Source organism: Epinephelus fuscoguttatus, linkage group LG1 (assembly GCF_011397635.1).
Source record: "Epinephelus fuscoguttatus linkage group LG1, E.fuscoguttatus.final_Chr_v1".
NCBI classification, from domain to species: Eukaryota; Metazoa; Chordata; class Actinopteri; order Perciformes; family Serranidae; genus Epinephelus; species Epinephelus fuscoguttatus.
The window spans coordinates 5,388,266-5,401,269 of NC_064752.1; the positions used below are offsets into that span (position 1 = coordinate 5,388,266).

General features: G+C 41.8%; 2 protein-coding genes across 3 annotated transcripts; both read right to left on the minus strand.

Annotated features, from left to right (window-relative positions):
* Positions 1-1,268: 1,268 nt before the first annotated feature.
* LOC125897010 (nuclear factor 7, brain-like) lies at positions 1,269-3,711 on the minus strand. 2 transcript variants are annotated; one of them, XM_049590040.1, is made up of 3 exons: positions 3,622-3,711; positions 2,338-3,491; positions 1,269-1,704 (listed from the first exon to the last, which is right to left on the minus strand). In XM_049590040.1, the coding sequence occupies exons 2-3, from the start codon at positions 3,482-3,484 to the stop codon at positions 1,634-1,636; spliced, it is 1,218 nt and encodes a 405-aa protein (XP_049445997.1). In that variant the 5' UTR covers positions 3,485-3,491; positions 3,622-3,711; the 3' UTR covers positions 1,269-1,633. The 2 variants fall into 2 exon arrangements, with proteins under 2 accessions (XP_049445997.1, XP_049445988.1); XM_049590031.1 differs by having other exon boundaries at positions 1,269-3,491.
* Positions 3,712-7,197: 3,486 nt separating this feature from the next.
* On the minus strand, positions 7,198-9,189 carry LOC125897003 (nuclear factor 7, ovary-like). The gene has a single exon (XM_049590020.1). It carries the CDS (start codon positions 9,187-9,189, stop codon positions 7,747-7,749), a length of 1,443 nt encoding a protein of 480 aa, XP_049445977.1. The 3' UTR covers positions 7,198-7,746.
* Between the last annotated feature and the right edge of the window lie 3,815 nt (positions 9,190-13,004).

A 13,004-nucleotide genomic window follows, 5' to 3' on the forward strand; every position in this document is an offset into this window, starting at 1 on the left:
CCTAAACTACGCATTGGAGGGATATATTCATCATTTTATTGTTGAGAAGGTCGATGAAAAGCTTAAATTACAAGCCAGAATTTACAGCTCACAGTGTACGCTTGTGAACCGCATCTCGCTGCCGTCACCATCAAAGACAACAAGTTAAAGTGCCACTGAAGTTAAGGTTTTTGGCTCAGAATATGAGAAAAGGATAACGGCCTTTTTACCATCTTTACCAAGAGTGTCTCTCCGTTAGTTTGGTGCTACAGTATTTACACTGAATCATTCACCATAACGTTTGCCAACCTTTGTTATCTCTGCCATTACAGATAAGTTAATGAAGCTAAGCTCCAGAAGTTAACGTTAGCTTAACTAGAGCCCTTTGGACAACAGCTAACAATGATGTACGATCACCAAAGTACAAAACTAGAACAAAACAGGCTAATGAACTCCCAGCAAACAAGGTGACGTGATGAACAATGCAGCTAGGAGCTAACGTTAGGCTAACTTTAGCTAACGTTAGCTAGAGATGTTAAAGATAACTTTATATTTCTTTCCAGCAAAGTGACAATATGTTGCCCCAAACACGATGTTGACTTACCTTAGAACAGATGTAGACGTCATTGTTAATCTTATTCACGTTGAGTTGATGTTGTGGTCGAACGTTACCACACAACTTTATCCAAAGGAGACACTTTTCTCGGTTGAGATGTGGTTTAAAGGGTAAAAAATACACCTGGTCGCCCAGCCTCTCAGGATACCTTGTGTCGGAGTTGCATGTACCCCATGCACACCGTTTGACCATTTTTAAACTTCAAATCTCCGAAAAAGCTCATAAAACTGAATGAAACTGACTTTCTGTAATGCATTTCAATGGACGTCCAGGCAGAGAATGTCCGAGTGTATGGGAATGGCTATACGCACTGTGATTGGCTCATCGCATTTGAGGGCGGGACTTAGCCACAGTGCAAAATGCCAGACACAGCTAAGAGAGTGGAAACAACCAGGGAGGCAACTCAAGTGGAGAGAAGCAAGGGAGCAAACATGTCCACATTATGTCTCATATTGCATATTTTTGCAATGAATGGACAAATAAAATGCAAGTTTGCAAGGTTTCCATGCAAAAAGTTTTTTGTTTACTCAAATGATGGATTTAAAAAATGCATACAGAAAACATGCACTTGGTGTTGTCAGGCTTGAGGCTCGTCCTACTCTCCAGTGTGCTATGTGTGAGCTCAGTCCTGCGTGTTCTTTAATGAAGCAATAGGAGAAGATATTCGGTCTCAGTTAATGTGGTTTATTAAGCAGTAAAGGAATAAAATTACAGAGCTCTGGGTCTCAACTTCACGTCCCTGACGAACAACAAAGGTGTGCCAGTTCACGAAGTCTGACCTCCTGTCCTTCCCCTCACCCAGTATATTTGAGCGTAACAGAGTGTCATTGTGCACGCGAGGCGTTGTCCTCTTCTCATTGGCGGTTCCACTTCCTCCTTCGCCACACCACGCCTCTGCCTCATGTTAATCTGACTCCTTCCTGCTGGCGGTGGGGGCGTGGTTCCTGTTTTGAAAGACAAGAGAACAACACAACTCCCTACACGTGCTGTACCTTACAATCTGGACATCACTTTCTATTCTTTTTACCATATATGAAACTAATTATCTAAGCATTGCGGCACGTGCTCCTCAGACTTCATGTCTCTTCCTCTCCTGTACTTCTCCACTTCTGCAAAGCAAACACATTCAGATCAGCTGAAATCATCTCAGTGTTCTCATTGTTCACACATCTAAAACTTATATAGTGAAACACAACATATAGTAAAACACATAAAATCATTCTATTCCCAACAGTGTTCAAAGGCCTTAAGACAGAGAGAGTATATTGTAACTTTTCATTGGTTGGATAAAGGTAAAAAATTCCAGCAACAGCACAAGGGTTTCATGCTAGTGTTTGGTGACTGGATCCACAGGACAAACTGCCAACTCTACATTTTCAGATTTAGATCACATACAGTGCATCAGATATGCTGCGCTGAGTGAAGTGAGGCGAACTGAAGCCATGTCCAAACTGCTACAGGTACTGATAGGATCAAAAGAAGTGAAACATGTGTTTGTCACTGTATGACCACAGAGACAGGAATGTGTGATATCCTCAGTGGGTATGCATTTACAATGTTAAAGTATGGAAACAGCTTCTCAGTGAAAGTGTGTGTGAAAGTGTGTATGTCTGTATCAGTGACAGGATCAGAGAATGACAGTTTTCCTCTCTTCCAGTCCAGGTGAACTCTGATCCACTGTGGCTGCTTCTTCACTGAAAGAGCAGCGGAGGAATCTGGATCTGGGTCTGCTGTGTACTCACCATCACAGAACACAACTCTGAATAATCCAGACTGTTTGTCTTTGTTACTCAGGACAGACTCCGCTAATACTCCCACTGCCCAGACCGGACTGTAGCCAACCTCAATGTCCCAGCTGTGAGTCCCTGAGTTAAAGCCCTCAGAGCCCAGGATGGAGATGAAGGAATCAAACCTCTCTGGGTTGTCAGGAAGCTTCTGTTTCTCTCCACATCTCACACTGGTCAGATCTTCAGACAGGATGAGCTCTGGATGAGCAGTGTTTGGATCCAGAATCACAGGAGCATAGGATACCATCTTCTTCATCTTGTTCCAGATGTTGAAGGTCAGGTTACCCAGATGTTTGGCCTCGTCTATCAGAGCTCCTGAGGGCAGCTGTGGATCATCCAGCAGGGGGCGCTGCTGGACTCTTTCCACTGCAGCCTTGTAGTTCTGCAGGAATGAGACGTCTTCAGCTCTCAGCTCCTCCTCTGTGGCTCTGACTGTGTCTGAAAGAGCTGCTATCTCTGTGTTCAGAGCCTCAGTCTTCTCCTTCATCACCTGACTCTTCTGCTCCTCTTCCTCCCTCAGAGCAGAGATCCTGGCCTCCTCTTCCTCTTGTAGAAACTGGTGAAGTTTCTTAAACTGCTCCTTAATCAGCCTCACTGTGTGTCGGGCCTGGACCTTAATGTGCTCTGCTGTTTGATCACAGTTTCCTTTAACTTGTTCAAACAGCTTCAGTTTCTCCTGTAAGGGCTTCAGAGATTTCTGCAGCCCCTCTTTGTGCTCCTGTGCAGCTTCATCGATGGGTCTGAATCTGTGGTTGTTGTGTGTTTTTGAATCTTTGCAGATGATACACACTGGCTGCTGATGTTCCAGGCAGAAGAGTTTGAGTTTCTCAGAGTGCAGACTGCAGACAGTTTCCAACTCTGCTAAAGCGTCCTGATCTCTCTGCAGTAAGAAGGTCTCACACAGGTTCTTCAATGCCAAGTTATAAGGTGGATCGGGTAAAGGTGTTTTCTCACAAATTGGACACTTCTGTATTGTTTTCCCTCTCCACCAGTTCTGCAGACAGCCTTTACAGAAGCTGTGGCTGCATGACAGGACGACAGGATCATTAAATATGTCCTGACAGACAGGACAGCAGAGATCCTCCTCTAATGGGGACGCCATTCTGTCTCTGAGTGAAAATAGAAACACAGCAGGTACACAGATAAAACTTCAGTCAGTCAGTCAGTCAAGTACTTTTACTGCTAGATTTCTTTTTCCTTTTTAGCTATCATCCACTTCTCCAGTATTCCAATACTCACTATACTTCCAGTATTATTTCCTGCAGCTGCTTTTTCCCCAGCTGACGTCCTGGCTTTGCTGTGAATCTATCGGCTCTCAGTGTCTGTGTCAGAACAGCAGCCTTTCTTGTTATGTCTCAGCACAGGTGAGTCAGGTAAGGGGTGGAGCTTTTGTTCTGCCCTTTTGTTCCAGGGCTGAATTGCCTCTAGTTTTTAGTGGCTGTCATAGACTGAAACAAGTTCTGCCAGCCCAATTAACACTTTCCTTGCCAGAGTATTATTTTTAAGTTGCCAGCCACCAGCATTTTTGATCATATTCACTAATCTTTCAAGACCCACAGAATAATTTGTCCGATGAATATGAAACTAAAGAAGAGACCTTCTGCTTTTAAACACAAACAATATTTTATTCTATCTTATTCCATTCCTTTTTAATCAACACTTGAATTTTTCAATTAAAAAAAAAACATTTTGCACAAAATTAATTTCACACATACATGTTTTGTTTTTCTAATTTCCCTTTATCAGTTTGAATTGTATAAATGAAAATAATAATGATACATTCAGTGACTGTTCAGTGTTCTGTTGTCTCCGTCTCCTCTGTGATCATCTTATCCGTGTCACTGTCACCATCATGAGGATCCCATTTCTTCCCACCAAACGTGTTTGCCTCTTCATCCAAATCGGATTCAGTATGTTGATCAAAACAGGAAGTGTTGGAGTCTGAATCCATCAACATCTCTACGGCATGCGCAACCTTAAACTTCTCTGTCTGCACCGGCATTTTCGTGCAGTTTACAAGCTGCTACATTTCAGTAAACAACATCTTTTGGTTTCCAGCGGCTCTTCTTCATTGATTGTTTTTGGATATAGCAGTGCAGTTCTATTTCACAAGATGTGAAACAGCGCCTCCTCTCTTATAGCAGTGAAAACATGGGTTACCGGAATAACTCGACAATGGCGGGAAACATTCTGTCATAAATGACGGAATATCTCATCAGTGGCGGGGAAAGTGTTAACTTACAGATCATGTTGATTTTAAGTATTAAAACAAAGATATCTGCAGGTAATTTGTTTTAAAACTTTATGTTTACACCTGCCAAGTGTAAAGATATAACCACAGCTCTCATGATACAACTGTAGAGTACGCTCATCAGCAGTCGCCTGGCCGTTCACACCAGAATTGATTCTGCTCTCTGCTCTGATTAAATCACATGTAGATCCCTGTCTCTGTCTGCTTGTGTGTGGTGTGCATTGGTGTGAGCTGCATATGAGGACATTTCACCGGTAATTGCACTGACCTTATGAGGACACCACTGACTTGTGAGGATAGTGTCTCAGTGTTCTCAGAATGCCCCCATAAGTCCATTATACCTGAATTTTTCTGTCTGTGTGAGTGTGTGTGAGACTGTGAACAGCTTAATCGCGAAACATGGGCACTGAAATTCATGTGACATGTCCATAAACTTTTTTTTTAAACCTATATTATTTTTATGAGTTAACACAGACTCTTTAAAGCAATCCTCTAAAATGAATGGAGCTAAAAATGTAAAGCTTCTCTGGAGGATAGTGCTTCAGAAAACATTATGGGGTCATTGAAATCAAAAGGGTTTATCCTCTGAGTGGCATGAATGTACTGAGCAATTGATCACGGCAATGGGCCAGTTTGATCATCATAGTGTTTGTGACTATTCTGGCCTGACAGTGGTGCAAGAGGGCAAGCCATTTAGGCTCCACAACGGAAAAGGTTCATCCTCTGGGGATCATGAAAATGCTCCATAAATCCTACGGCAATGTGTCTGCCATGTTTTCATTGTTTAATATCGAAGATGAAAAAGTTTGGCCTGGGGGTGGTACTTAAGGGAAGGTCATGGGATCTTTACAGTCAAAAGGGGTCATCATTTGGGGAACATGAATATCCACAGCAAATGTATTCAATCTGACAATTAGTTGTTGAGACATCATGCTAATAATTTAAGTCGTAAGGACTGAATGATGACTTTCGATTCACTTATAATCCACACAGGTATGAAAAATGGTCTGTACCTTTACTGTTACTGGTTCAGGACAAAGAGTTCAATGAAGTGATGAGAGTTTAATGCCAGCCTGGGTGTGATGACTGGTTACTCAGGACAAACTGCCAGATCTACATTTTTTAGATTAGGATCACATTTTATGCATCAAAGATTTCACAGTAAGTGATACGATGTAAACTGAAACCATGTTCACACAACCCAAGGTGAAAAAACAAGACACTAATAGTATTTGTTCTGCAAATGAACTAAGTAATATGGAGTATAAAGAACCTACCAAGCTAAATAATGTCAAACTGTGCAGTATCCATTGTGGGTTTTTATTCTTCTTATTGATAGTTTTAAAGTGCTAAAATATCCAAAAGACTATTGAGTGCTCCAGGAATGAGCTCTAGAACTCAATCAAGTTAGCATTTTTGCACTCCTACTTCCCTCATCTCAAAGTCAATGAGTCTATTGAATGGGATTTTTCCTTTAAATGCCTGAAATAAGTTCTGTGGTTGACACAAGCTTGAGAGACTTTCATGTTTTGTTTTACAACATAAAATACATCAGTAAATACCCCACACATGAATTTTAAAGCTGATGATGTCTTAAAAAAGGCAGTTGCTAACAAGTGGCTAAATGGGACTACAGAACGTTGTCATGCTGAACACGGCTTTGCAGCCTTGCTGTGGGGATGACGTTAAGTTATGTGACTGTGGTGTGGTTCGTTCATAGCCTAGCGTTAGCTTTTTTACCTCTGGCGGATGTATTTACGCTTCAAAGAGCATAAAAGTGGAGTTAATTCGTGAAGATTATCTTGCTGAACAAATCGTGTAAGTGTCCTAAACGTTTGCGTTTGCCACAGATCTTATTTTTTGCAATGATCCAAAATCCAACCCATCCAAAAATCCCAGTCCCATTTTTGATGTAGGAACCAAAGCGACGCTAACTTACACGTTAGCTTACAAAAAAAATCCCTGTAGCACACAGTGGCATACAATACACAGTATTCATTCAGATTCAAAACTAGAATTTATCAATCATACATAGTAACATTTTAAACAGAAGATACACTTGGTGTATACATAGAGTTTTAGCATACATTGTCAGGTCTCAATCATTCTCAGGGATTTAATAATAGAACATGATCTACGGCACAGGCCCTCTTTATATTTAATAACAGCATGAATGGAAATAAATATGACAACATTTACACAAACAACTAATGCATAGTAGTTTACAGACATTGTAAGTCAGCTTTATACAGCACAACTCCATTAGTGACACTGGGCCTCATTCACAAACACTGCGTACGGACAAATCTGTGCTTAACCCGTGTGTACGAATGTTTGCCTGAAGTTGTTTGTACTCTGGGAACAAATTTAGAACTGCCTCAGACTGTGCGTACCCACAAACCACAAAGGCCAGACTGTCTCCGAAAATACAAACACACACCTCTTAATAAATGCACAACATATCAAAACGAGGGATGCATGATTGCATTGGAACTTTTGCAGATAATCAGTGTCGATGTATCCACTTTTTCCCCCACCTAACTTAGTGATCATCAAGTCTCCTGTAGTAGAATTAATATCATATTATGCAAGCATACTCTTATTGTGATGGCCCACCAGCAGATGGAGACATGAAATACAATGCTTTTTAATGTACGCAATATTGGTTCATAGTGTGAAATAAGAAAAAGCATGTTGGCCAATTTCGATTCCGAATTTTAAAGGCAATATCAGCTGATACTGATGATGTGCCAGTATTATTGTGCATCCCTAATCAAAACCGTAATTACTTAACAAGGCTTTATTATACAGTATTTAGAACCATTAATTAACCAATGTATTGGTCAAATGTATTGACACCCTTTCATCCTCATCAATTATTAGTAAAAATAAAATCCGCTAGGAATACTGCACATACGTTCATTTGCAGCTGACTTATTAATTGGTTTAGAATAATTCTGATTCACTGCACTTATTTTATGCGCAGAGTAAGAACGTCTCTTCACACATATTAGCGAATGCGGCCAATTGAGTCCACTTTTTTGTCAAAATAAACAGAACTCCATCCCGGTTCTCTGGAGAGGAAAACTGAGCACTGGATCCTAAACCTGGCATTATTTAAGTCCAAAATAACTGAGAGGCCACCAACTACTGTACACTTTGCTTTCTGCAGAGTCATTCACTGGTAATATCTTCAGTGGCAATTCTTGGTTTGTGTTAAAGTATGGAAACAGCTTCTCAGTGAAAGTGTGTGTGAAGGTGTGTATGTGTGTGTCAGTATCAGCATCAGAGAAAGACAGTTGTCCTCTTTCCCAGTTCAGTTTAACTCTGATCTTCTGGAGCTTCTTCTTCACTGAAAGAACAGTGTTAGCACCTGGTAGTGAGCACACTGTGTATTCATTGTTACAAAACAGCATTCTCCATAATCCAGATTGTAAAGCTGTGTCTGTCTGTCTTTGCACAGATTCTGCTGCTACACCCACAACCCAGATCGGACTGTCTCCAACCTCAACATCCCAGCTGTGAGTCCCTGACTTAAAGCCCTCAGAGCCCAGGACAGAGTAGTAATAATCAAACCTCTCTGGGTTGTCAGGAAGCTGCTGTTTCTCTCCACATCTCACACTGGTCAGATCTTCAGACAGGATGAGTTCTGGATGAGCAGTGTTTGGATCCAGAATCACAGGAGTGTAGGAGACCATGTCCTTCATCTTGTTCCAGATGTTGAAGGTCAGGTTGCCCAAGTGTTTGGCCTCATCTATCAGAGCTCCTGAGGGCAGCTGTGGATCATCCAGCAGGGGGCGCTGCTGGACTCTTTCCACTGCAGCCTTGTAGCTCTGCAGGAATGAGATGTCTTCAGCTCTCAGCTCCTCCTCTGTGGCTCTGACTGTGTCTGAAAGAGCTGCTATCTCTCTGCTCAGAGCCTCAATCTTCTCCTTCATCACCTGACTCTTCTGCTCCTCTTCCTCCCTCAGAGCAGAGATCCTGGCCTTCTCTTCCTCTTGTAGAAATTGGTGAAGCTTCTGAAACTGCTTCTTAATCAGCCTCACTGTGTGTCGGGCCTGGACCTTAATGTGCTCTGCTGTTTGATCACAGTTTCCTTTAACTTGTTCAAACAGCTTCAGTTTCTCCCGTAAAGGCTTCAGGGATTCCTGCAGTTCCTCTTTGTGATCCTGTGCAGCTTCATCGATGGGTCTGACTTTGTCATCAGCATGTGTTTTTGAATCCCGACAGATGACACACACCGGCTGCTGATGGTCCAGACAGAAGAGTTTGAGTTTCTCTGAGTGCAGACTGCAGAGAGTCTCTGACTCTGCTGAAGCTTTCTGTTCTCTCTCCAGTAAGAAGGCCTCACACAGGTTCTTTAAAACCAAGTTGCAAGGTGGATCGTTCCTCGATGACCTTCTCTTACAAACTGGACACTTCTGTGCTGGTCTCTCTGTCCACCAGTTCTGCAGACAGTCTTTACAGAAGCTGTGGCTGCATGACAGGACAACAGGATCTTTAAAGATATCACAGCATACAGGGCAGCAGAGATCCTCTTCAGATCGTGAAGCCATTTCCTCTCTGAGTGAAGTCGAAAAACACGGCCGGCACACAGGTAAAAGTGACAGTCAGTGTGCTCCCTCCACTTTAGAGCACTTTCTCCTTCAGATGAGTGTTTTATAAAATCCCATCCACTGCTTGGAATATTCTGTCTCCTGCTTTTTCTCCGTCAGTGTTGTGGTTTTAATCGGATGGTAAATCTTACTGTCTCTCTGTCTCAGTGAATAACCTGTAATAACCTGAATCTCCTGGTTAGACTCAGCAAGACAGGTAAGGGGTGGAGCTCTGTCATGCCCGTTTCTATTTTAAGCTCAGCTTTTAACTGTACATACCAGGGCTGAGATGTTTTCATTCCTGGGTTGGAGACCAAAATGGGGACAGCTGGCCTGTAGCAGCTGGGGTTTCATTTAAAAGAAATCTTTACAAGAAAGATAGAAACATTTTTTGGCCTTCTATTATCGATATTTGTCATCCATGCCTTGATTTTAGCTTTCAAACCAGCTCATGTCTGACTGACTAAGCAGGCTCTGCAAGAGTATATGGACAATCCATGGCAGAGAAATTGCAAAGTAATTGAGAGCATTCTACATAGAGGCCCATCTTTTACATTTCCGCCTATTTTAGGTATGTGTTTATAAGTCTGTATCTCCTATTTGCATTGAGATATTTGCATTCTGTTTTTTTCTATTATGTAGAGGGATGTCCTGCTGTCAGGTATGACAGGTTTGGTAGCTCTCAGAGCTTGTATTGTCAATTTACATGGATTTACAGTGGTGGAAAAAAGTTTTCGGACACCCTTAAAATTTTACACAATCTCAAATATTATCATGAAATATTTGTGGAAAAATCTTTTTTGTGTTTCAAAAGGTGTGGCTGCATTAGACAGATATAAACAAATACAAATTATATTTTTTTTGTTTATTGTTTACAAGAAAAACTAACAAAACTAAATTCTTGACAGTTTCAATATGTCAGTTCTCAACATTGTCGGTATCAAAGTCAACAAATAACAGAGAATGTGTTCAAAACTGAACAAAAAATAAATAAACCATCACATCATCAAATTAATATTTAGTAGTCCTGCCATTGGCACGTAGTAGAGCTCTAATCCTGGCTGGCATGTTCCCCACGAGCCTTTCACACTGTTGATGGGTAATCTTGTCCCATTCTTCTTGAATTACTGCTTTTAATTCTTCTAAATTCTTTGGTTTATGCTTTGAAACAGACCTTTTGATAATCCACCACAGATTTTCAATGGGGCTCATGTCCGGGGATTGAGCTGGCCACTCTAAGACCTGGATACTGTGCTCCTGCAGCCAAGTTCTACTGGCCTTGGATGTGTGGCAAGGGCATTATCTTGTTGAAACATCCAGTTTGTACCTCGACGGAACAGTGCACGCAGAAGGGAGCATGTGGGTTTGGAGAATGGTACAATACTTGGTAGAGTTCAATGTGCCATCACAGACAGCGAGATGACCAACACCAGCAGCACTCATGCATCCCCAAACCATGATACTGCCTCCACCATGCTTGACAGTAGGTACTGTACATGCTGGAGATAATGCTTCGCCTGGCCTTCTGCGTACCCTCACATTAGTAGGAAGAAGATAAAGCTGGAAACTGGACTCATTTGACCACAAAATCTTCTTCCAATTCCTGGCTGTCCAGTTCTTGTGTGCCTGGGCCCAACGACGCCGGGCTAACCTCTGTCTCTCATTGATCAGGGGCTTCTTGATAGCCTTGTAGGACCTTAAGCCATGATCTAAAAGTCGGCCACGTACAGTGCAGGTTGAACACTGGACACCAGTTTGGTTTGACCACTGCTGCTGAAGCTCCTGTGATGTCATTCGGCGGTTTTGCCTGCACATGCGGATCAGGATGCGGTCATTTCTTGCTGAAGAAACCCTTGGACGCCCAGATCTTGGTTTGTCTTCCAGGCTGTTGGTTCGTCTGTATTTCTGCAGAGTGTATCCAACTGCTGAAGGACTGCATCTGCACTTCCTGGCTATCTGGCGGCAGCTGTACCCTTCCTGGCTGAGAATCTTTATCTTCAGGCGTGTTTCCTGCGTTAGGTTCCTTGTTTTAGCCATTTTTGTGTCTGAAGAACTTTCAAATGTGCTGGCTTTATGTAGACACGAAGCTTGGCAACAAAAATTGTGTCTTTTAATAAAAAGAACGACCTTCATCACTGGTACCAAAATGACCCAATACTCAAAATTTCTTATGTATTTTTATGGAACCAATCAATTTTAAGATTTTAATGGCTTTTTTAGGATTTATTTAGTATTTTGGCTGTGACTGTACTAAAAGAAATTGCACTTGAAGACCTAAGAGTGATTCTTAATGCAATATTTCACAAATGCATGGGGTGTCCGAAAACTTTTTTCCACCACTGTATATGACTTAACCTCCATTTGGCCAGGCTTTTTTTTGAGCTCTTTTTTAGTTTTCCTATGGGGTTATAAATCAAGTGATAGCACACAGAAAGCTACCACTGGTGCAAGGCTATCACATTTTTTCTAACACTAGAGATGTATACCTTGCTAAAAATCACTATGAGAATTATTCACCGACCAACCCTACTGGCTCACGGACTATACAGGCAACTTAAAGTTTATCAAAAGTACAAAAAAAAAAAAAAAAAAAAAAAAAAATCCCCAATGTGATTCAATTTAGTTTCATTGTGAATTAGAAAATTGTTTGGGGGGCCAGCTGGCGCCCTATCAGGGGCCAGATTTGGCCTACGAGCCATAAGTTGAGTATCACCTGTTTAGCCCTAGAATGATATAAAAGACATAAAAACTAAAAACTGTGCAGCAAAAATCTCAAATTACTAAGACACGACTGATTGAATGCCAACACACATATAAACATGCTATTTCTATATATTAGAGGACAGTAAACTTATTATTTGGACATTAGTTTCTTTATTTCTGCGAATAAATTAAACAACTTTTGTTTCATTAAAAACTGGAACATTACAGTTTCTCAGCCTGCACCTCTGTCTGCCGGTAACACCCGGGTGAGACGGTGTTATCTTTGGCCCAACCTATTGATCTGTGTGCGTTACCATTTGTCAGGCCGGCAGCTGGCATTGATAAGGGTTCAAGATTGGCTTCAGTAGCTGCTGGCTATTGATCCGCCCTTCTTTCTAATTGAATACACACACTCCTGGGTATTGATAACAGAGAGCTATAATTTGATACAACAGTAGCGGGTATCGATCAGTGAATCTGATGATGTTATCAGGCGGCAAGGAGTATTGATAAATGTGATGGGAGGAGAGTATTGATAAGTATTCTGCAGGTTCAACAAGGTGAGGTCAACTGAGAGGGAATGGCAGTCACGACAGTGTGTGTGTGTGTGTGTGTGTGTGTGTGTGTGTGTGTTAGAGTCACTCGTCTCGCTGCTGAGACCTCTATTTCTTGTCCTGGTGCTGTATAATACTTAAATTCTCTCTGTGACACACAAATAAAGGCCAGGTAAAACTCATAGAAGCAGTTGGATTCACCCGTCGTCTCACCGCTCGCAGGTTAAATTCTGTACAATGTACATTTCTAAAGCACTAATCCCTTCAGTACGAGGCCCAGTTGCCGAAGAAAATTTTGGATTGCACCTTTCTGCAAATCGCAAATACCTTACATTTGCACATTTCAAAAATCCTCGCTGCTACAGCAAGCGAATATGCCATCTGCGGTCATTCTGACTCGACCAGCAGACTTCACTACAAACCGACTGGCTGTAGAAACAGGTGAGGTGCTTTAAAACCAGCCGCTGTATGGCAGCCAGTTCACACCGCTGCATCTTTTCGTTGCAACGTTCTAAAATA